At 42.5% G+C, this 20,841-nt stretch overlaps 1 protein-coding gene across 4 annotated transcripts; it reads left to right on the forward strand.

The window, feature by feature from the left end:
- Positions 1-8,656: 8,656 nt before the first annotated feature.
- On the forward strand, positions 8,657-16,199 carry LOC133930703 (sucrose synthase 1). Of its 4 annotated transcripts, none has more exons than XM_062377417.1 (16): positions 8,657-8,785; positions 11,520-11,633; positions 12,114-12,234; positions 12,311-12,462; positions 12,573-12,765; positions 12,919-13,037; positions 13,132-13,348; positions 13,436-13,531; positions 13,624-13,797; positions 13,877-13,993; positions 14,072-14,238; positions 14,326-14,550; positions 14,736-15,054; positions 15,186-15,430; positions 15,679-15,817; positions 15,920-16,199. In XM_062377417.1, the coding sequence occupies exons 2-16, from the start codon at positions 11,539-11,541 to the stop codon at positions 15,947-15,949; spliced, it is 2,409 nt and encodes an 802-aa protein (XP_062233401.1). In that variant the 5' UTR covers positions 8,657-8,785; positions 11,520-11,538; the 3' UTR covers positions 15,950-16,199. The 4 variants fall into 4 exon arrangements, with proteins under 4 accessions (XP_062233401.1, XP_062233400.1, XP_062233402.1 ...); XM_062377416.1 differs by lacking the exon at positions 8,657-8,785 and adding an exon at positions 10,065-10,306; XM_062377418.1 differs by lacking the exon at positions 8,657-8,785 and adding an exon at positions 10,332-10,480.
- Positions 16,200-20,841: the final 4,642 nt, after the last annotated feature.

The following is a 20,841-nucleotide window of genomic DNA, read 5'->3' on the forward strand; positions in this document are numbered from 1 at the left end:
TTTCCAGTGTACCAAGTCCCTGTCCCAAAAGACAAGCCTTGCGAAATTTGCTGTATCTGTCAGATGTCTGTTTTGGTGCCAAACTTTTAATCCAACTATTTTCTCTTGTTTCTCAGCGTCAGGCTGAATCAGTAGAAAGTCGAAACACATGCATGGCTTGTTTGAAACGCTGGCCGGCCGCTACCTGAAGACACGCGAGTACTGGTCAGCAGGCAAGAAAATTCAGACACGTTGCCCAAGAGAACACAACCATGTGCTTGTGGTCAATTACACTCGAGCCATGGTCCATATCGATGGCTTTTCCCACCCTCTTTAGCCATGTGATTGATGAGACTGCCTCCACCTGGTTTGGACCATCTATCTTCTGTGAAATCTCTCAGTAGTTTCTGAAAAAGCTTCTGAAATGCAGTCGTACATCGACAACCCAACTCTGAGCAAATAGCAACGGCCAACTTGTGAATAACAAGGCCTTCTGCGAATTCGGAGCAAACAAAGCTGGTTTCGTGAAATAGAAGATAAAAGGAATGGTTTTACGATAGTTTACGCCAAAGAATTCCGGGCGTGTGGCTTGCGATATCTACTCTTCTTTCTTTCTGCAAACATTTGTTCGCGCTTCCTCCAAGCAAAATATTCCATTTCATCCTAGATGAGTACAATGATTCGTCTTAGGAAGCCATGGTATCAGATTGTCGAGAACGCAATGCAACGGCGAGAGGTTTAATGATCCTGTTAGTTTGTTGCTCTCATTGTATCAACCTATCGATGGATAGCAAGCGACATGTCAAAGGAGAATAGATCTGGGCAGGAAAATAACTGGGGTGGGCCACGTCACACCAACTTCGATAATTTATTCGGTGAAAGGAAAGGACGACTGCGAATGGATAAGGATTAGGAGCAGGGTTGAGTGTCCATTAATCAAATAGTTAATGGGTTAGCTAACTTGGCACGGGCAATTTCAGTAGATAATTCATCAAAACGTGCTAAAAATTGTTATATCATAAATATGACAAATTTTATTTTCCTCTCCAATGCGTAGCACATCTTTTGTCTCAAGATGGGTCTCATAACATATTATAAAAATTCCACCAACAATTCTCCCCTCCATTCCCAATTATTTATTTAATGCTAGCACCGGCTGCCTAACACAAACACCTCTTCGAAGTTGTTGCTTCTTAACATCCTATGCTCTAATGTGAAACACCTTGGGAACAGTGGCAAACCATGCTGAAGATTTTAGATGGGTGAACTTTACCTTAACGTCAGCGTCAGCATGTAGCATCTAGGGTTAAGTGGTAAGTGTTTCGGTGATTAATGACACCATATTATTGTAATTAATAAATTTGTTTTCAAGTGTATCAAAATTTTTATTTTACAATGATGATTGAGTATTCTTGGTCCTTAAAGTGATTATATGGAAGATCAAAGTAGATGCACATCTAGATTAAGGATCTTTTAGTTCTAAATATCATAAGAAAGAGGAAGTACAATTAGAATAGTATATGTCTTTTTTCTTAGTCTTTTTAACCGTACTATAAAGAGGGGCTAAGAGTAAAAGTAAATTTACCTAGAATGATGGTTTTTTAACATCTTTAGCAACGATTTAAAGTTTCTTTAACATTTTATTCATTAAAATTAGAGAGAGAAAAAAAGAAATGGCATGTGTGTGTGTTTTTTTTTGTGCAGACTGAGATGGCTTGAGAGTGTGTAAATTCTAAAGGCACAACTTAAATTGCAAAGATTTTTCGAACTCTATCGATAGTTGTTAGTATCTTTGCAATCTCACCTCTCATCTGACTCATCTTTTATAAGCCATATGTTTATACTATAACTTGAAACTGACATCCTATGCAAATGTCAACCGTTGGTTGTGAAATGAATACAACAGAAGCAAAGGAGCAAACAACTACTATTCGTCGCATGAGAGTCAAATTGCATCCAAAGTACACGCATCTAGACGCCATGCCAGGTTGAATTCGTGATCGTTTCAATCCATGAATCCGTGTAAGTTAGATGTGAAAGATAGGGCTTGTTTGAGTTTCTTTTTTTTTTTTCCTGGAATGAATCGAACTCTTAATGCGACGCAACAAAGAAGCTTTAGCATGTATAAGAAAAATAGTTATTTTTGGATCTTGAAGTTATTGAACCCAATTATCATTTGGCTTCTGTGTTAGCTGGTTTCTAATATTGTTTTAGGCTTTCGGGGTTGACGTGACTTTCAATTTCTGTTTTTTGGCGTTTGTGGATTCAATTTCTTGATGTGGGCAATGTGGTCATGTGGAATTTGGAGTTGGCATTCTAGATTCCTTTGGTAGAAGAAAATTGACACCTAAATAGGTCAATGCCATTTAAAAGTCTTATTTCCTATTTCCCAACTACGATGTTGAGATTTTTTAGATTTAAAATATTATGGGTATAAAAAAAGAACTGCATTAACCTATGTCAAATTCTAATATTTCTCACTCTGTATTGACATACGAATCTAGGACCTACGTGTCACTCAAATATGGAGTGACACATGAAACTCGATTAGCAGTTTCAAAAACACATTATGTGCATGATCTCCACTTTTGTATGCATAAAGAAACTTCACATCACAAATTGAGTATAGCTTAGTTGGTTAGGGTACTTGTCATTACTACAAAATCGGTCAAAAATAGTGACTTATCAGTGCCGTTTGAACAGTAACTGGGTCTGAAAATGTACCAGTGCCAGTTCTTAATTTCCTACGCGCGAATAATGATTGAGCCGCTAAGAAGCGGTATTGAAACGGACTATCAGTGTCGATTCCAACTATGAATCGATGCTGATAGTCCGTTTCAGTACCAGTCCAGCTACCAACCGGCACTGATGTTTGATACAGTATAAAACCCACCTTCTACCCTAATCCCGACCAAAACAGAGCCACTGCAAGCCCAAGGAGAGCATCGCCTTCACTAGTAAATGTTCCATTAGCATTATCCAATTTTGATATATGAAGAGTGCTTTATCCAATTTTAACCAAAGCTAGGTGTCGACATTATCTAGAACTATCTAGTCGATGGGTTCTGCAAGAAAAAAATCGTTAAAGTCGCAAAAACCCCGATTGATCTACCAGAATGTTGATTGCCGCACAACACCAAACCTTCAATGATGACTGCGCACAAATCATTGGGCCAACCATTCTTAAAATTTTATAGCAGATATTTCAGAGTCCTCTACAACTTCTGTTATCATAGATTTTCCTGATTTGGCCCTTAACCCCCTCAAAATGAAGATTGATTTGCTACTGCACAGGCAGTGGTTCAACTACACGGAAACCCCTTTTGATCCACGTTATCTCCTCAGGTTTTAACCCTAATCCCTAGATCTAAACTAGCAAAAAACCATCTAATTACAGGGAAACCATCAACCACACCTTCGTTGTTGGATCATAACACGAAGTAGCACTGATAATATGTATCACTTATTAGCACTGGTTCTAGATAGACCGACACTGATAGCTGATCGTCGATTGCTAGTTCCATAGTAGTGTTACAAAGTCAATACTTTGGGAATGCTTGGTAATAAACCTCTATTCTCAACTAACCCTCTATAATGATTCCCCATCAAGAATAGTGTCCGACGCGGGAGCGAAGTTGCAAAAATATGACTAATTTATCCTTGAAGATGTTGCTTTTCTCCAACCTACCGTGCACTAGCACAACTGTAATTGCTCTATAAAAGTAGCACATACTTGTAAAGTAGCTTTTTTTTACTACCATTTAAATAAGAAGCAATTGTTGTAAAGGCGAAAAGATGAGTAATTCCCTAGCAACAAGTATGCAAATTTTATACTAAATATATCTGTATTTATGCTCTTTTGCAACCGAACTCTGGACTTTCTGCATTGGCATGGTGTGTTGCACTAATATCCTATCACCCAGAGGACATCACAGCTATGGATACATCCACTACAAGTAATCGTCCAGAATCGGATGTTGTTGCGTCATTGCAAGGTTTTATGACACGAGCTCGTGCACGTCAATTAAATCATGAGGTGAGCTTATTCCTTTGTGTTCATAATCATACTTATGAGGATGAGATGCTACTAAATAATTCTTCTGATGTCTTGTTACTTAGAAATATGAGAGAAGACAGCTCAAGTCGGACCCTTATCGAGGATTGTCGGAGCTTGTTGGGAGCTTGTCGAGAGCTTGTCAGACTTCGAGTCTGGTTCCTACTCATTCTCCTATAGTGGGAAGGTCAGATCCTGAGTTCTAAACAAGCTAGTCGGATTCTAAGGCAATTACTACTTGGACTCCAAATTTGTTTTAGATTCAACAAATAGCCGTGCTATAAAAGGAAGATATCTCTATCATATGGAGTCCAGTAGAAGTGTTTAACTTTGTGATTTTTCCAATGGATCCAACCCCATCAACAAATTCCTCATGAGCAACTCAAAAACCGCAAAACGAGTCAACTTTGTAATAGATAGAGTTAGAGTCGGATGTTGCATAAGTCTTCTATCTAAAGGACCCGGACCCAGTTAACAAGGAGGAGCGTCATGTGGTTCTTCAAGAAAAAAAAGGAAAATTGTCAGTGTTGAGGATGTTGTCAAAGAAGAAGACTACAGCAAATTCGATGACCTGTCTTGTTTAACGAAGCATTAATCGTTTAATGAAAGCAACTTTCATATATTTGTTGAAATTTATATAAATTTAGGATATGCACATGATCCCTAACAAATCATCGAAGAGCCTACCTCAACATATTGTTGAGTTATGACCATGTCTAGATGAATATGGTACTAATAAACCTAGGAGTATTTCTCTTTACATGACACCGAGGCTTCCTTTTCTTTGGCTTTTGGCATGTGTATCATAGCACCATCATGTCATGTCATCAACTCGCTACCGTATCGCTCAACTCTGCACCCATCCCAAAGATAATTCAATGCAAATTTCATACATACAAATATTTTAATCATGTAGGCAACAGTAAAACAAACTCAACAAATTTAGTTTCATATTTTTCCAAACTAATCATTTTTCTATGATTTTTTTTAAGTTTTCAACCCAATATAACAATAGAACAACTATTGTTTTTTGTATTTTTGGGAAAAAATAAAAAATTATCAGTACCGGTTCTTAAGTAGAATCGACATTGATGCCTTATCTATATATCGCTCACTCCATTCAGCCGCCTCCTCTGTGCCATTTAGCCCCCTCCTTTTGTGCTCTTCTGCCGCCACGCCGCCGCCTCCTCCCGATGCGCTACCCTACCACCTCCTCCCCGATGTGCCGCCCCGCCGGCTCCTCCCCGATGCATCGCCCCGTTGCCTCCTCCCCGACGCACTGCTCTGCAGCCGGCCGCTGCCTCTTCGATGCGCCGCCTCCTCCCCCGACACGTCGTTGCCTCCTCCTGGCGTATCGCCCCGCCACTGCCTCCCTGACACACAGCCGCCTCCTCCCGACATGACACCCCATAGCCGGCCACCGCCTCCTCCTCCTCGTCGTCTCCTCGATGTCCCCATGGCAAGCAACAACGATAGTGGAGGTAGAGGGCATAGATCCAGGCAGCGTGGAGACGGTCGCGCCATCCTATCCGGTCGTCTAGGTCCTGGTGTCCTCCCTCGCACTCCCGGCCTCCGGATCCTCGACGGTGTATCCATGCCCTACGTGAAAGGGCTACGAAATATCTGTGTTAGTTCTCATATTCTAGTTCTCCAATTATAGTTAGCAAATTGCAGTTAGAAATTTTAGTTAGCAATTTTAGTTAGTAATTTTAGTTAGCCGATTTAGGTCCAGAAATTTGTATTAGTAATTTAGTTGTGCTACCTTATTCTTAGAGATGTTTTCTAGGGTTTTGGGTTCTTAAAGATTAAAGATGGTGCAACAACATGTGGCTAATGGTAATTTGTGATTTGGCATTGGTATTTTTTTATGTGTCTCCTTATGCTGTTACCTTGTTCTTAGGCCAACGATGATAATTTGTGAGATGTTTCTTAGGATTTTGGGTTCTTAGAGATGGTGCAACACATGTGGCTAATGGTAATTCAAAGATGCTAAAGATCATCATTGAGTTACAATCCATGTACTTATCGAACCAGTATATTCTCATTATCACATAAGGGTCCTACCGCACGACCAGTCTATATTTTTGCGACCAGGATCCTTATCACATAAGGGATTCTCGCGACTAGCCTTCGCGGCGGATGAGGCACTTGTCCCCGGCGGACATGTCGTGGCCGATGTAGTGGTGCCATTCCCCATCCCGTAGCATTAAACGTTATGGGATGGGCTCGTAGGCGTGCCAGACTGCTTCACATGCGCGCGTGCATGACCGATGATGGGATGGGCTGGACCAACTGACCATGATAACGTAGGTGGGAGGTGTCCAGCAGATAGGATAGGCTCGATAGCTTTATCAGAGCAAAAAAGGGACACGTGCGCCTCCCATTTTAAAGGATCCTAGGGTTAGAATGGTTGACAAAGGTATGGGTCAATGGAAAAAGGCCTACTTGTAAGTTCTCCTTTTCTCTAGTATATGAAGAGAAGGGGACCCGGTTTGTAAAGGGGAGAGGAGGAGTCAAGAAAACTCATCTGTAACCAGTTCACAAACACTGATAACAAAATATACATGATGTAGAGCTATTATCTTTAGTGAGATCTGAACCTGGATAATCCCTGTATTCTTGAGTTCATCACAAACACACGCACACCGCATGCATCATTCACGCGCCCATCAACCGGTACACCCCGGAATCATTGTTAGGGATTAATCCTCAACAACCATCTTTATGAAATTTGAGTTACTAAACCCTAAACCTCTATGGTAGGTATTATCTGAGGCCAATTTTGACTTAAACTTTAAATGGGCCGATTGATTTGGTATTGACATTTTTTCTCTAGGCATGTAGAAGTACCTGTGACTTGTCCTAGGTATATCTGCATGCTCGGTGTGAAAATCCCTTTACTAGAAATTATAAGAAGACATGTTACACGATTAAATTTACAAACTAACATAACGACTGATGTAGATGCTTCCTCAATTACAATGGCTACATGACATTATTACGGACATTGATGGCATACCACCTGTGGTGACGACCATGTTGGTTGATAACAATAAAATAAAAATCACTATCTCTTTTGAGGTTGCAATACCTAAAGAAGGATATATCACTTTAATAGCATCTAGCTCCAAAATAGACCAAAAGTTTATAGCTGAAAGATTTGTTGTCCATGTGGTTCTACAATCGGTTGATCTGCAACTTGGATATATGTTTCCGGATTACAACTATTTCAAATTGAAAGCGCTTGAACAGAATAAGGATGTGCTTGCAATAACTCTTAGGCTCTCGCAGTTATATGCAGCTAAAACGGTTGATGACATGAACCTATAGCTAGAATTATTTCAATAATATTAAGTTTTTCCTTTATGTTCCTGCTTTTTTCCTGTAGGATTTTTACAGGAACAGCTAAATGTGAATAGATAGTAGCTTGACTTCAATCTTATGTCTTCTCGCCCAGTAGTAGGGGTACACATTGTTTGGCCCACAATGCTGTAAGTTTCGTGAAGAAAAGTACCAGTCACACATTGAGTTTCGGTGTGATAGCAACGGTTTCATTATCTACGAAAGTTCAATGAAACTTTTGTTTGAAGCAACAACTAATACGCTTATTTATGCACTGAACTATTTTGATGTAATATTTGGAGTTGAAATTTTAGATATGAACTATACACATAATGGTCCTTGATGTAATTTTAGAAATGCTTGTAGTTTGAATTAATGTATTAGTGTTTATTGTGACTGAAATATCTATTTATGTGCGAAATATTTGTATATGTGCTTGTCATCTGTGATTGAAATATCTGTGAGTGAACCGACCAAAATTTGAAAATGGGTACTGTATTGACAACAACCGCTAAAATTTGAAAAAGACGGAAAATACCTATCACTGCTCGTTGGATCTATGAATCGACAGTGATGCTGATCGGTTCTATACCCAGTACTGAAAATCACTAACTATCAGTGTCGAGTAATCAGTAGCGGTTCAATACTCGTCACTAATGACGATTTTAAACCGTCATGGATGACCAGTTCTACAGTAGTTTGTGGTGAAACTTACTCCACATATATTTGAGTTCTAGATTTGGCATACAACTCTAATTTTATTTAGGTGTGGGTTAGGATAGGTGGGCATATGGGTAAGTATGATGTGCCTACATGGGCGTCCGACTTATACTTAGAAACAAACTTGGCATCAGGCATCAACCCCCTAAATTACAATACCGCCCTTAGAAAAAGAATTCCCTTTCAAAAACATCCACTCAAAGGCATTTCCTGTCCTTTTCCCCAGAGACAGGTGGACATAAACAACCTAGCATCGTTTAAAAAAAAAACAAATCGCACCCATTGCAAATAAAAAAATGAAGCAATCAGAACGCGATCGTGCAAAACCAGTAGCCACTGCCTGGTTTTGGAACTGGATTTGGAACCGGCCGGCGCTGGCGGCGCAGGAATGGAAGAACATGCGAAGATGTCTCATGTAGTCATATTTGGCTTTCCTTTTTCTTCTCTGGGTCAGCGCCCGTGGAATCGAAGGAAACCTGAAGCTGTGGCTTGTTTCACAAGCACAAGGGAATTTTTTTCTCTGGTTTCCCTGCCCTTATAAATTGCACCGGTTCTGCATCCCTACTTCTGCATTGCGTTCTCTTCATCTGATGATTCAGTTCTGTAGACGCCATTTTTCGACTTCACTTCCAAGTTGTCTTCTCGTTTCGTGCTGAAGTTCTTGGGCCTGCCGTCTCAGTCCTTGCAAAGGTAATGCTTCGACTCTTGTGCCGTCTTGGTGTTTTTTTTTGGGGACTGGTTGCTGAGTTTCTTGGCCTTTACATCCAAACTACCGGAAAACTGAGATATTTTTAGAACGGAGAAAACAGATTTAAAAACTGGAATTCTTTTGTCACTCGGGCGGTATAGATGCGCGATGCAGACATGCAGTGGCCACATTTTTGGTGGGCGAGATGTGACGTTACTTTATGAGATTCTCATATTTGTTGGAGCGCTGAGCAGTTTTGGTTAAAATTAAAGAGCTTTATTAAATAGTAGTTTTTAGTTTTTTTTAATATGTGAGAGTAATTCTTTAAAATAAGTTAGAAACTGAAGAGCTAAAAAATTTCAACTTTACTGATTCACTTCCCGCACAGAATCACTTACTTCATATAATTATTTTAAAAATTACTTTCTAAAAAATTACTCTCTAAAAAAATTTAAATAAAAAAAAAATCTACCAACAGACCTTAATTTCGCACCGGAAACATAGCTTAGCGTTATAGAGCAAATAATCCAATCTCCTGTGACACTCGTGCCTTTTCGTTTTCTTGCGGGCAAAAAGGTGTTTATTTTCTTTCTGCAGTATTCGGCATCGTCTTCTTCTTTGATTTTCCAAGTTAGCACTGCATAGACCGGTCTGTTTGGAACGAACCACCCAGGCGGCCCGATGCAAATGCCGTTTGGAACGATTAGGCGCTTAGCTTCATTTTGCAAGAACCGATGATGCTTTCTGTTCTTGAAATAATATCTGGCCAACTTTGTTGTTTCTGCTTTCCCTTGTGCTGCTGACTGGATGCAGCTCTGGAGTTTGATGTCATATTTAGGGATAATTATGTTTGGTTTTTAAAGAATTGCCACTTGGGGAGGGAGATGACAGCATGTTCTTGATGTTTCCCTATTGTTCCAGCCAATGAGCTTCCTGCTTTTTCTGAGAGACCCATGTTTCTAGAAGGAAGGTAGCAATTGGGCGTTAGCAGGGGGAAGAAATCTTTTTGCTTTTTTATCCGGACAATCTCGTTGCATCTGTTGATGATTGCATTGTGAGCTGATCTTGGTTGTTGAAATCACCAGCTTTCCGTTCCCCACCAAATCAACTGCGAGATTTTCGGTGGTAAAAATGGGAAAATAAAAAGGAAGTTTTTTTTTTTTACTTTCTTTTCTTCCTCACCCCTCTCCCAGCCAGTCCTTGCATCCACTGCACCTGCACAGGTCACCCTGCAGTCTAGTATTCTGCAGAAAAAAGGTCTAAACTTTTTCCAAATCAGCAATCGGGTAGGCCAGCATGTGCCATTGGATGCTTGGCCGCACCGTGAGCCGTGACATAATTAGTGACACCATCAGAATTGAAAATTATCTGCATAACTATTTGGTATTATCCATTCTGTCATATAGTGTTTGCCATCCAGCTACCACTTCTCACAGTGGCTGGGGGTTTTTGCTGCTGCCTTTTTATTGGCCCCTCTCGGGCTCGGAGAAACCATCCATTGGCCTGCTCCCTTTGACCACTGGGTATGTTAGCGCTTCTACTAATCTCTGTGCTAATCCTGGGTGGGGTTTGCTTGGATTTTGAGCTAATCTGGCCGCGGTAGAAAGATCTTGACTCTGTGAGCTCAAGGAGTCGCCTTGATCGTCGCCTTACTCCACCATTTCTTCAGTTTCCCTGGCTTTCTTGTGATTCTTTTGGTGGGTCATCGGCTGAATCTTGCAGGGGTTTTGCTGACATGCTCCTTGTGTTTACGGCTTCCTCTGATCCAAATTGTTCCTGGATTGCGTAGAGAGCTTTCCGCTGTCCTTTTCTGGGTTTATGAGCGGAAAATTTGTCCCCAAACATATTTATCTTGATGTAGCTGTAAACTTGGAATCGCATGGCTACAGTAGAAGCTCTTGGCTCTCGTGGATTGCTTGAGATCTTGCTTTGTTTGCTTGCTCTGCTTACCTCTTTCGCTTGCAGACGAATGTATTGGTTCCTTTTTGGTGGGTGATTAGAGCGGAAAAAAACTGTTTTAAAGGTTTTTACTACGAAAAGCCATCTTGTTGGATTCATTCATGGAGTCACGATCTTGCCATATTCCTCTCTTTGATCTCGCACTGGAGGGATTCATGATATTGGTATTTGCGGTTGTCTGTGCTTATTAGGTAGCCAAATCCTCTTTTTTTACGTAGGTTTATGGCTGTCTCTTTGTGGGTTTAGGATTTGAATGGCATATAAACAAGCAAATTAATTGAATCAAGCCGGTTCCTTTTGTCCTTTGAAAACATTATAAAAAAACCAGTTATTGGTGCAGAATCAGTACCTGCTTTTGTCTGGTGCAGGATCAGTACCTGCTTTTGTTTGGTGAAGGATAAGTGCCTGCTTTATCATGCCATTATTTTGCTGTTCTACAATATTGTATATCTTGGTAATGTTTCACTTGCGATAGATCCATATAAAGTTACTTGTTTGTGGTGTAGTTTAGGATGCTTTAGCACAATCTACTTGTTCAGATATGGTCTTGTAAAACTTGACCACGGGAAGAAGACTTTCCCTAGGTTTGTCTTATGAGAGAGGAGTACCGAACCCTTTAGGTAGGTACTCACACGACCTGCGATGAGTTCGAGCCTGGGTGGGCGGTCTCTTGACTAGAGGCTCTACCAACTGATTTATTGCTTGGTGGTAGCTATTGATTTCTTGTTCTTGTACAAGTAGTGCTGCTAAGTTTTAACTGTGTACCTCGCGTTGCAGTATTGAGTATCATTGTGCTATGGCTGCCAAGCTGACTCGCCTCTACAGTCTTCGTGAGCGCCTTGGTGCCACATTCTCCTCTCATCCCAATGAGCTGATTGCACTCTTTTCCAGGTGAGGATATCAAATTATGTTTGCTTGCAATCTTGCTTTCGATTGATGGTATTCACTTGGTCCATGTCTTTGATTGTTGTTAGCACTTCCAGATTTGAATATGAGAATATGTTACGCATTCGTACTTTTAGTATATTTTATTGACACTGTCCTGCATGCTAAGGATGTTACATTGTTTGCCGCCAGACTCATTCTGATGATATATAATGATTCTTTTATGATCTGCACACTATCGATTATGAAGTATAGATTTGCTGTTCTTAAGTTTTTGTAGTTTGCCTTTCTGTTTGTTCTTAAGGTAGAATCAGTACAATCTAGTTGATAAGACAGTGCCATTTACATTACATCATTTGGCACAATTTTGTCTTTAGCTGAAATTAGTACAATCCTGCAGGCAAGACAGTGCCATTTACATTGTTCAGCTATAGAAGGGTATGAGATATAACATTGGTTTTATTTGTGCAATGCCATTTTTTACAGGTATGTTAACCAGGGCAAGGGAATGCTTCAACGCCATCAACTGCTTGCTGAGTTTGATGCCCTGCTTGATGGTGACAAGGAGAAGTATGCTCCCTTTGAAGACATTTTTCGTGCTGCTCAGGTAACATATATGCCTGTTTGAGTGCTTGCCAATTGATAATCATCTAGTCATTCTAATTACCATCTTCTACATGTAGGAAGCGATTGTGCTTCCCCCCTGGGTTGCACTTGCTATCAGGCCAAGGCCTGGTGTCTGGGACTACATACGGGTGAATGTAAGTGAGTTGGCTGTCCAGGAGATGAGTGTTTCTGAGTACTTGGCATTCAAGGAACAGCTGGTGGATGGAAAGTAAGTTCTAAGACGAATTCTTAGTAGTTATAGACTAATCTGTACATTCTAGTTATAGTCTTATAGAAACTTAGCAATATATTAATTCGTTACCTCCTTTTTTACATCAGCAACAACAGCAACTTTGTGCTAGAGCTTGATTTTGAGCCCTTCAATGCCTCCTTCCCTCGTCCTTCCATGTCCAAGTCCATTGGAAATGGAGTGCAGTTCCTTAACCGACACCTATCTTCAAAGTTGTTCCAGGACAAGGAGAGCCTGTACCCCCTACTGAACTTCCTCAAAGCCCATAACTACAAGGGCACGGTAAGCTTCCAAAGTCCAGAATCTGCCAAGCGCACACCTCAGAATTCATCTTGTACCAATTTTCTTAATCCCTTAGGAACTTGACATTATAAGAAAATGCTACTAAATGATGTGATCCACTCCCTCATTTGTAAGTGCTCTTTTCTGTTACAGACAATGATGTTGAACGATAGAATTCAGAGTCTTCGTGGGCTCCAATCATCCCTCAGAAAGGCAGAGGAGTATCTACTGAGCGTTCCTGAAGACACGCCCTACTCAGAGTTCAACCACAGGTGATTGCTAAATGAATTGTCCTTACCATTTTGCTCTGGTTGAAATATGGCAAATGGATTAACTGCTTACAATGTGCATCATGATCTGCATTAGGTTCCAAGAGCTCGGCTTGGAGAAGGGGTGGGGTGACACTGCAAAGCGTGTACTTGACACACTCCACTTGCTTCTTGACCTTCTTGAGGCTCCTGATCCTGCCAACTTGGAGAAGTTCCTTGGATCTATGCCGATGATGTTCAATGTTGTTATCCTGTCCCCGCATGGCTACTTTGCCCAGTCCAATGTGCTCGGATACCCTGATACCGGTGGTCAGGTACAGAAGCTTAATGATTATTTTCCTTTTAGCTAGTATAGCTTTTAGGCTTTCTTGTTTCTGATTTGCAATGCTATTGTTTCACAGGTTGTGTACATTTTGGATCAAGTCCGAGCTTTGGAGAATGAGATGCTTCTGAGGATTAAGCAGCAAGGCCTTGACATCACCCCTAAGATCCTCATTGTACGTCTGAGATCATGTTCCAACTTCTGAGCCTTTTTCATTGTGTTGTGAGTTACGGAGTAAATGTGCCTACATGATTTTATTTGTCGTAGGTTACCAGGCTGTTGCCTGATGCTGTTGGGACTACATGCGGCCAGCGGCTGGAGAAGGTCATTGGAACTGAGCACACAGACATTATTCGTGTTCCGTTTAGAAATGAGAATGGCATTCTCCGCAAGTGGATCTCTCGTTTTGATGTCTGGCCATACCTGGAGGCATACACTGAGGTATCCGTATTATCTTACCGGTGTCCTACACAGTCTAGCATGTTCTATTAATACTGAAGTCATGTATTCTGTGCTACAGGATGTTGCCAGTGAAATCATGAAAGAAATGCAGGCCAAGCCTGACCTTATCATTGGGAACTACAGTGATGGCAACCTAGTCGCCACTCTGCTCGCGCACAAGTTGGGAGTTACTCAGGTCTGTTTGGTTGTACATGAGTATATTAAATTCTTAAGTAGCCAAATGCCTATGATTTCATTTTGTACATACTTTCAGTGTACCATTGCCCACGCCTTGGAGAAAACCAAATACCCCAACTCAGACATATACTTGGACAAATTCGACAGCCAGTATCACTTCTCATGCCAGTTCACAGCTGACCTTATTGCCATGAATCACACCGATTTCATCATCACCAGTACCTTCCAAGAAATCGCGGGAAGGTAAAGTTTGTATGTTAACAGTAGACCATTCCTATATTGTGGCAGTAACTAAACGAGTATTTGATGCTTGCTGTGTTGTTTCTACAGCAAGGACACTGTGGGGCAGTACGAGTCCCACATTGCGTTCACCCTTCCTGGGCTCTACCGTGTTGTCCATGGCATTGATGTTTTTGATCCCAAGTTCAACATTGTCTCTCCTGGAGCAGACATGAGTGTTTACTACCCGTACACTGAAACTGACAAGAGACTCACTGCCTTCCACCCTGAAATTGAGGAGCTCATTTACAGCGATGTTGATAACTCTGAGCACAAGTGAGTACTGAACTGATTAGATATCTCATTGTAGTCAATCAGCTTGGAAATATTTCAACACTCTCTGCATGTCTGGCCTAGGTCTTTCAATCTATTAAGATACGCAGAGCTGTTATTCCCATTGACAATAAGTAAGCTTGTCATCTGAACACTTGATATTTAAGTTGTTCTTTCAAATGCTGCAGGTTTGTGTTGAAGGACAAGAACTTGCCGATCATCTTCTCAATGGCTCGTCTTGACCGTGTGAAGAACATGACAGGTTTGGTTGAGATGTACGGTAAGAATGCACGCCTGAGGGAATTGGCAAACCTTGTGATTGTTGCTGGTGACCATGGCAAGGAGTCCAAGGACAGGGAGGAGCAGGCAGAGTTCAAGAAGATGTACAGTCTCATTGAGGAGTACAACTTGAAGGGCCATATCCGGTGGATCTCGGCTCAGATGAACCGTGTCCGCAATGGGGAGTTGTACCGCTACATTTGTGACACAAAGGGAGCATTTGTGCAGGTATATAAATGCACTTAATCCAAGTGATTCCCATCTTCCGACTTCCAACAATAGCTCAATCTACTTTGAGACAAGAACAGCCACATAGCTTGTGCAGGACTAAATTCTTGTATCACCCCTGTTTGTTGCAGCCTGCATTCTATGAAGCGTTTGGCCTGACTGTCATTGAGTCCATGACATGCGGTTTGCCGACAATTGCAACATGCCATGGTGGCCCTGCCGAAATCATTGTGGACGGGGTGTCTGGTTTGCACATTGATCCTTACCACAGTGACAAGGCTGCAGATATCTTGGTCAACTTCTTTGAGAAGTGCAAGGAGGATCCAACCTACTGGGAGAAGATTTCACAAGGAGGCCTGCAGAGAATCTATGAGAAGTACGTGATTTTCTCTCCCGCAATCTACTATACATTTATGAATGGACATATGCTAAAGAAATTCTCGTTTTGATTGAAAGCTGCATCATATTCTACTCTAGTGCTCATATTAAGATATTATATAAGCGATATATGCTTGTTCAATGATGCGAACACTCAAATATTCCATGATGCCAACACTTAGATATTAGTGTGGCTCATCTCTAGTTATGTGTAAATCCTGATACTATAAGCTTTCGACTGCTCAGGTACACCTGGAAGCTGTACTCTGAGAGGCTGATGACCCTGACTGGTGTATACGGATTCTGGAAGTATGTGAGCAACCTTGAGAGGCGTGAGACTCGCCGCTACATTGAGATGTTCTATGCTCTGAAATACCGTAGCCTGGTAAGTTATTTGACCTTTAAAGAGCATATGTGTGCCGATGAATGTTCATTTCAGCAATCTTAAATAAACTGATTAACTAACACATCTCTTTATTGAATCCAGGCGAGTGCCGTTCCATTGTCCTTCGATTAGTGTGGGAAAGAAGAACGTCAAGTGGGAGAACTATCGGCTACATTACGATTGTCCCTCCAATTTGCATTGTCAGTCATGTCTTTTATGGATGTGTACTTGATTCCTAAGCATTTGGTACTTTTTGCGAGGTTTTGGCCAGCACTTGCTGGTTCCTACCGGGCCACTAGCTGCATTTGTTGTCTCGAATAAAACGGCTGTCTGTGGTATTTATCTTCCAGAATTCAATGCAATGTTTTGTTGCCTGTCTTCACTCTGAATGATCGTGATGTTTTGCTGTTGTCTGTCTCAATCTGGTTACCTGATGTTGTGTTTTTATAATGGAGGTTTGCTGCCTTATACATGACCACTTAACAGTAGTGAAAAGTCTAATAGTATGAAAAGTTGCACAACCATTGCAACCTTATTGCAGCCTTGTGCTTCACCCCCACATGTCAAGCAGTGTTAATTCACCAGCTTAGCGACATGGCAGAACAGCTTCAGGACAAAGTTGGTCTGAAGTTTACTTGCTCTTCTTTATGAGGGAAGGGAGCAGAAACACTTCAAGATTTCAGAGAAACGAGCTCACTTCAGGGGAGGAAGAAGATCAAGAGGGGACAGGGATATACACATAAACATATCGTAGGTTAGCACTATACAAGCTAACCTCATGTTTATTTGGTAGTGCGAATGACGCCTAATGGCCATTGTATAGTGAACTAGTGAAGCACACGGCAGAGTAGGATTGGGAGGTATCAGGAAATGAAGGCAGACTGCGAAACCTGATGAAACCTTGCTAAAAATTCCTATGATTTTCAAATGTGCCTTGGTGGCCTCCTCTTAAATCAATTGGCATGTAATTTTTTGCAGTTATTTCATACTTTTCCCATGTGTACTTGTCCGTGGATGATCCCTGACAATAAATCCGAAGTGTACCAAACAACGAGCGCGTTCAGGACTCCTGCGGGATAATAGAACGTGGGATTTATCCAGATTTAGGATTCCTGTGGGATAATAGCCCTATGTTAAATATATTTTCTTATGGATTGGATGAACTTGTTACTACATGTCCTTTTTTCACTCGGACTCCTTCCACCTTTATATAGCAGGGGAAAAAGAGTGTGTACAAATGGATAGGGCCAAGCCCTGTAGCCGGCCTATTCTTGATGATATTAGACATACTTCTGGCTCATCACGACGAGGGTAGGCATGCTCGACCTGCCCTTGTTGTCGTGCAAGTCCTGTCCCGTCCACTGATAGCCGTCACGCTCGTCTGCGAGACCATCCCGTAGCATTAAATGCTACGGGACGGGTCACTCCTATTGAATATCTAACTATGGGGTATATACGTATAAGGATTATACCATATACAAACAAGGTATGTTGTGCGCATATTTAACAACTCCGGATATTACGGAACTGAACAACGGTACCTGATATGTCAGGAATTAAGGAAGCACATACTAGGAAGGTCTCGATTGGTTACCCAACTCGAGACGACCGGTATCTAGAACAGATCTGTCTACTTGGATGTCAAGGAAGAGAACTCTCTATCGACTACGGCTGGATAAGAGTTGGTATATCACCCCTATATAAGGCGGGGACCCAGACCCCCTGAAGGGAGGACTTTTCCAGGAGCAACTCGAGGCAGGCACCAGAGCGCTAATGCAGGAGGAACTCGGCGACTTTAGCCTTATGTTAGATTAGATCCGATCTACTCCCTGTAATAGGATAGCCACCTTGCTTGTAATCGAGATTGTCAATACACAGCAACTACACCCGCACAGGACGTAGGGTATTACTCCAACCGGGGGTTCGAACCTGTATACATTGCGTGTCTCGTCTCGTGATCGATCCCTGCTCTCGAAGGTACCCAGTAAATTTACGGACACATTCTCATGAACTAATCTTTGACATCTCCATCTCTGCGCCTGCCCACGACCTTGCTCGTTGAAAGGAAGTGTCTGGAGAAGAAAAAACACTTGAGTGGACGACATTGAATGTGATTTAACTAGTTAGGTAAGTACCTTCCCTGTGACCAGCAGGGACTGGTTGCAGGGTTTTATCCTTGATCAGGTGACTGGTCGACGGAGCCCTGTCCTGGTCGCAAGGTGAGGCCATGGTCTTAAGGATATCTGTCCACCGGCTGACATTTGGCAGCGGGATGCCCATCTGGTGAGGTACCCCTTACCTATCACACTGATAGTACCGCTGTGCCGTGTAGGCATTTAGTTGATGCTCATTTGGATGATTCTGGTTTTTGGTAGAAGATGGTCTGATAGGAGGCGCTTGGTTACGAGCTCTACTAACTGTGGCAATATCACTACGGAAATTTCCATTTCTAGAATTGCGTGTAAGTGACTAGGCGGTAGCAAGATCGGTAGGTAGATAAGATTGGTCATTAGTGGTACTCAGGAATTACTTGAAAAGCTTGGATGTGGCTTCAACTCTGTCAACAAAGTTTTTTTTTTAGGCAAACAACGGTGGGGGTTACCCATTTGAACCTTTCTCATTGCAAAAATGGAGGGGGCGTACATATTACAAAAGAGCAACCACAAGGTGGGTGGGAAAAAATAGCGAGAATCGGCAAAAAGAGAGGGGGGGGGGAGTGGTGTTTCCTCAGGTGATTACATTTATCAGGTTATCACACCAATCCAACGTGGCTTCTGTGTTGACCGAAGAGGGGGCCCTAACGACCCATAAGTGAAGATGATCTCAAAGCAGTTGCACGGTGTTTGTGAGGTTCATGTTGATCCCATCAAAGATCATGCGATTCCACTATTTCCAGGCCACCCAAAGTAGTAGAAGGATGACCGTGTTGCGTAGGGGCACGTGCCAGTGAGTGAAGGCAGAGTGCACCCGGGGGTAGAGGTCGTCCAGAGAGCTTACAGGCCCTGCATCTGGAATCATGTGGTTCCATAGATCGGTAATCCCGGGGTAGGAAGCGAAGAGGTGGTTGATTGTTTCTGGGGTAGAGGGGCAGTAGGGGCAAAAAGGATTTGGGACAGCTCCAATGGAGTGGAGGAAAGCCCTGGTCTGGGTATTGCCATGTCGAAGGATCCAGAAGAAGATTTGTACCTTCTTGGGAGCGAAGTTTTCCCAATTATACTCCTGGAGGCGTGTGTCTTGTCCGGGTGGGGCAGATCATCTTGTAGGCCAGGGCTGTCTTGAAACCCGATGCGCTTGCACCTCTCGTCCATCGGACGTCCGGGTGGTCTCCCAGAGTCAAGGAGGCTAAACTCTCATTTAGCATTTGGAGGTCCGCCCTGGCAGAGGCCGTGAGGCGAGGCTGGAGTTCATGGTTGAGGGTGCCGCTCGCCAGAGCCTCAGCAACCAGGATGTCTTTAGCAATGCAGTGTGAGAAGGTAGCGGGTAGGGCCCAATGGAGGGGTCCCAGGGAGGTCCAATCATCATACCAGAAGAAGGTGGTTTTGCCGTCCCCCACCTCAACGGAAGTGATTTCCATGTACAGGGGCATGAGGCGTGCAAGGGTGTTCCAGCAGGACATGTAGGTCAGCGACGTGCGGAAGGCAGTATAGAAAGGCTTGTAGAATTGGTTGACCCACCGAGTCCAGGGCGTTTCCTCCCTGGTGCAGAGCTTATGGAGGAACTTGAGTAGTAAACAAAGGTTCTGAGAGTGTAAATCCTTGAGGCCCAGGCCACCGTCTTCCTTTGGGCAGCATGCTATGGACCATGCCACCTGGCAATCGCCACCGTTGCATGCACTAGCTCCCTTCTAGAACATAGCCCGGTGTGGTTGATCGATCTTCACCACAGTAGACTTAGCTAGCTCGAAGACAGCCATAGCATAGGTGGGAAGAGCTGAGAGGACATCGTCTGTCAAGGTCAGCCGGCCCCCAGATGTTAGGAATTGCGTTCGCCATGCCGGAATCCGACATTAAACCTTGACAGCCAGGTAGTCAAGGGCCACCGCAGGCAATTTTTTCTTAGAGAGAGGTAGACCCAGGTAGGTTTGCGGGAAGTTCGAAAACAGTGCATCCAAGGATAGCAGCAAGCCCCGAACACTCCTCTTCTGGGACATGTATTGGAACAAAGGTACTCTTTTGGAAGTTAATCTGAAGTCCATTGGCCTCACTAAAGTGGGTCAGAATCGTCCTTAGAGTCTGCATTTGCTCAAGGTTAGTTGGAAGTAGGATCAGAGTGTCATCCGCATATTGGATGATGGAGGCAAGGGTGGTCAGGAAGGAGGGGGTGCCGAATGGAGCCATTTGTTGTGATAAGTCGCTGCAACACATCTGCGACAATGAGGAAAAGGTATGGAGAAAGGGGGTCGCAAAAATTCACACAAATATAGATGTAATCATGAATAAGACATCCAAAAGCTACTTGCCCCTCATTAACTCCACATTGAAGCATGACAAAATGGCCAAATAATAACTTTTTTAGATAATGGAAGACAATTCCTGCCTCAGCCAAATAATTAATAGTTATCGTGCTCTAAATCTATATGAGATAGAATTAGTTAATTAGCCTTGAAGTCCACCATAGCTATGTAATCGGTTGTTTTTGCTAAAGATCTAAGTGTAAAGTGATCACAACAGCTCTTAAATTACTCATAGCTTTTTAACTCACCAAAAGTCAACATCAGCTAAACAGCTCTACTGATTAGTGCGGGAAAGAAGCACCTCAAGCGGCGAGAACTATCGGCTGCATCACATTGTCCACCGCAGTTGTGGCAGCAGATTGAATTGAAGTCTGATGCGCTACTCACTCTGCTTTATAAGAGGGAATAGAACAGAGATGCTTCAAGATTTCAAAGCAACTAGCTTACATGAGGGGAGGTAGAAGGTCAAGAGAGGACTCAAGGCCACATATAAACATCCAAAACATATCAAAAGACAACATACTAGATTAGTGGTTCACAGGTTAACCACAAGTTTGTTTCATGATCGAAA

This window comes from Phragmites australis, chromosome 10, assembly GCF_958298935.1.
Source record: "Phragmites australis chromosome 10, lpPhrAust1.1, whole genome shotgun sequence".
Lineage (NCBI taxonomy): Eukaryota > Viridiplantae > Streptophyta > Magnoliopsida > Poales > Poaceae > Phragmites > Phragmites australis.

Bases quoted from the DNA above. Each gene is read 5' to 3' on its own strand.
- LOC133930703 (XM_062377416.1), top strand. From the start codon at position 10,080: ATGTGCCATTGGATGCTTGGCCGCACCGTGAGCCGTGACATAATTAGT. The intron at 15,055-15,185 runs GTATATAAATGC...TGTTTGTTGCAG, and splicing joins CAAAGGGAGCATTTGTGCAG to CCTGCATTCTATGAAGCGTT. The intron at 15,431-15,678 runs GTACGTGATTTT...TCGACTGCTCAG, and splicing joins CTGCAGAGAATCTATGAGAA to GTACACCTGGAAGCTGTACT.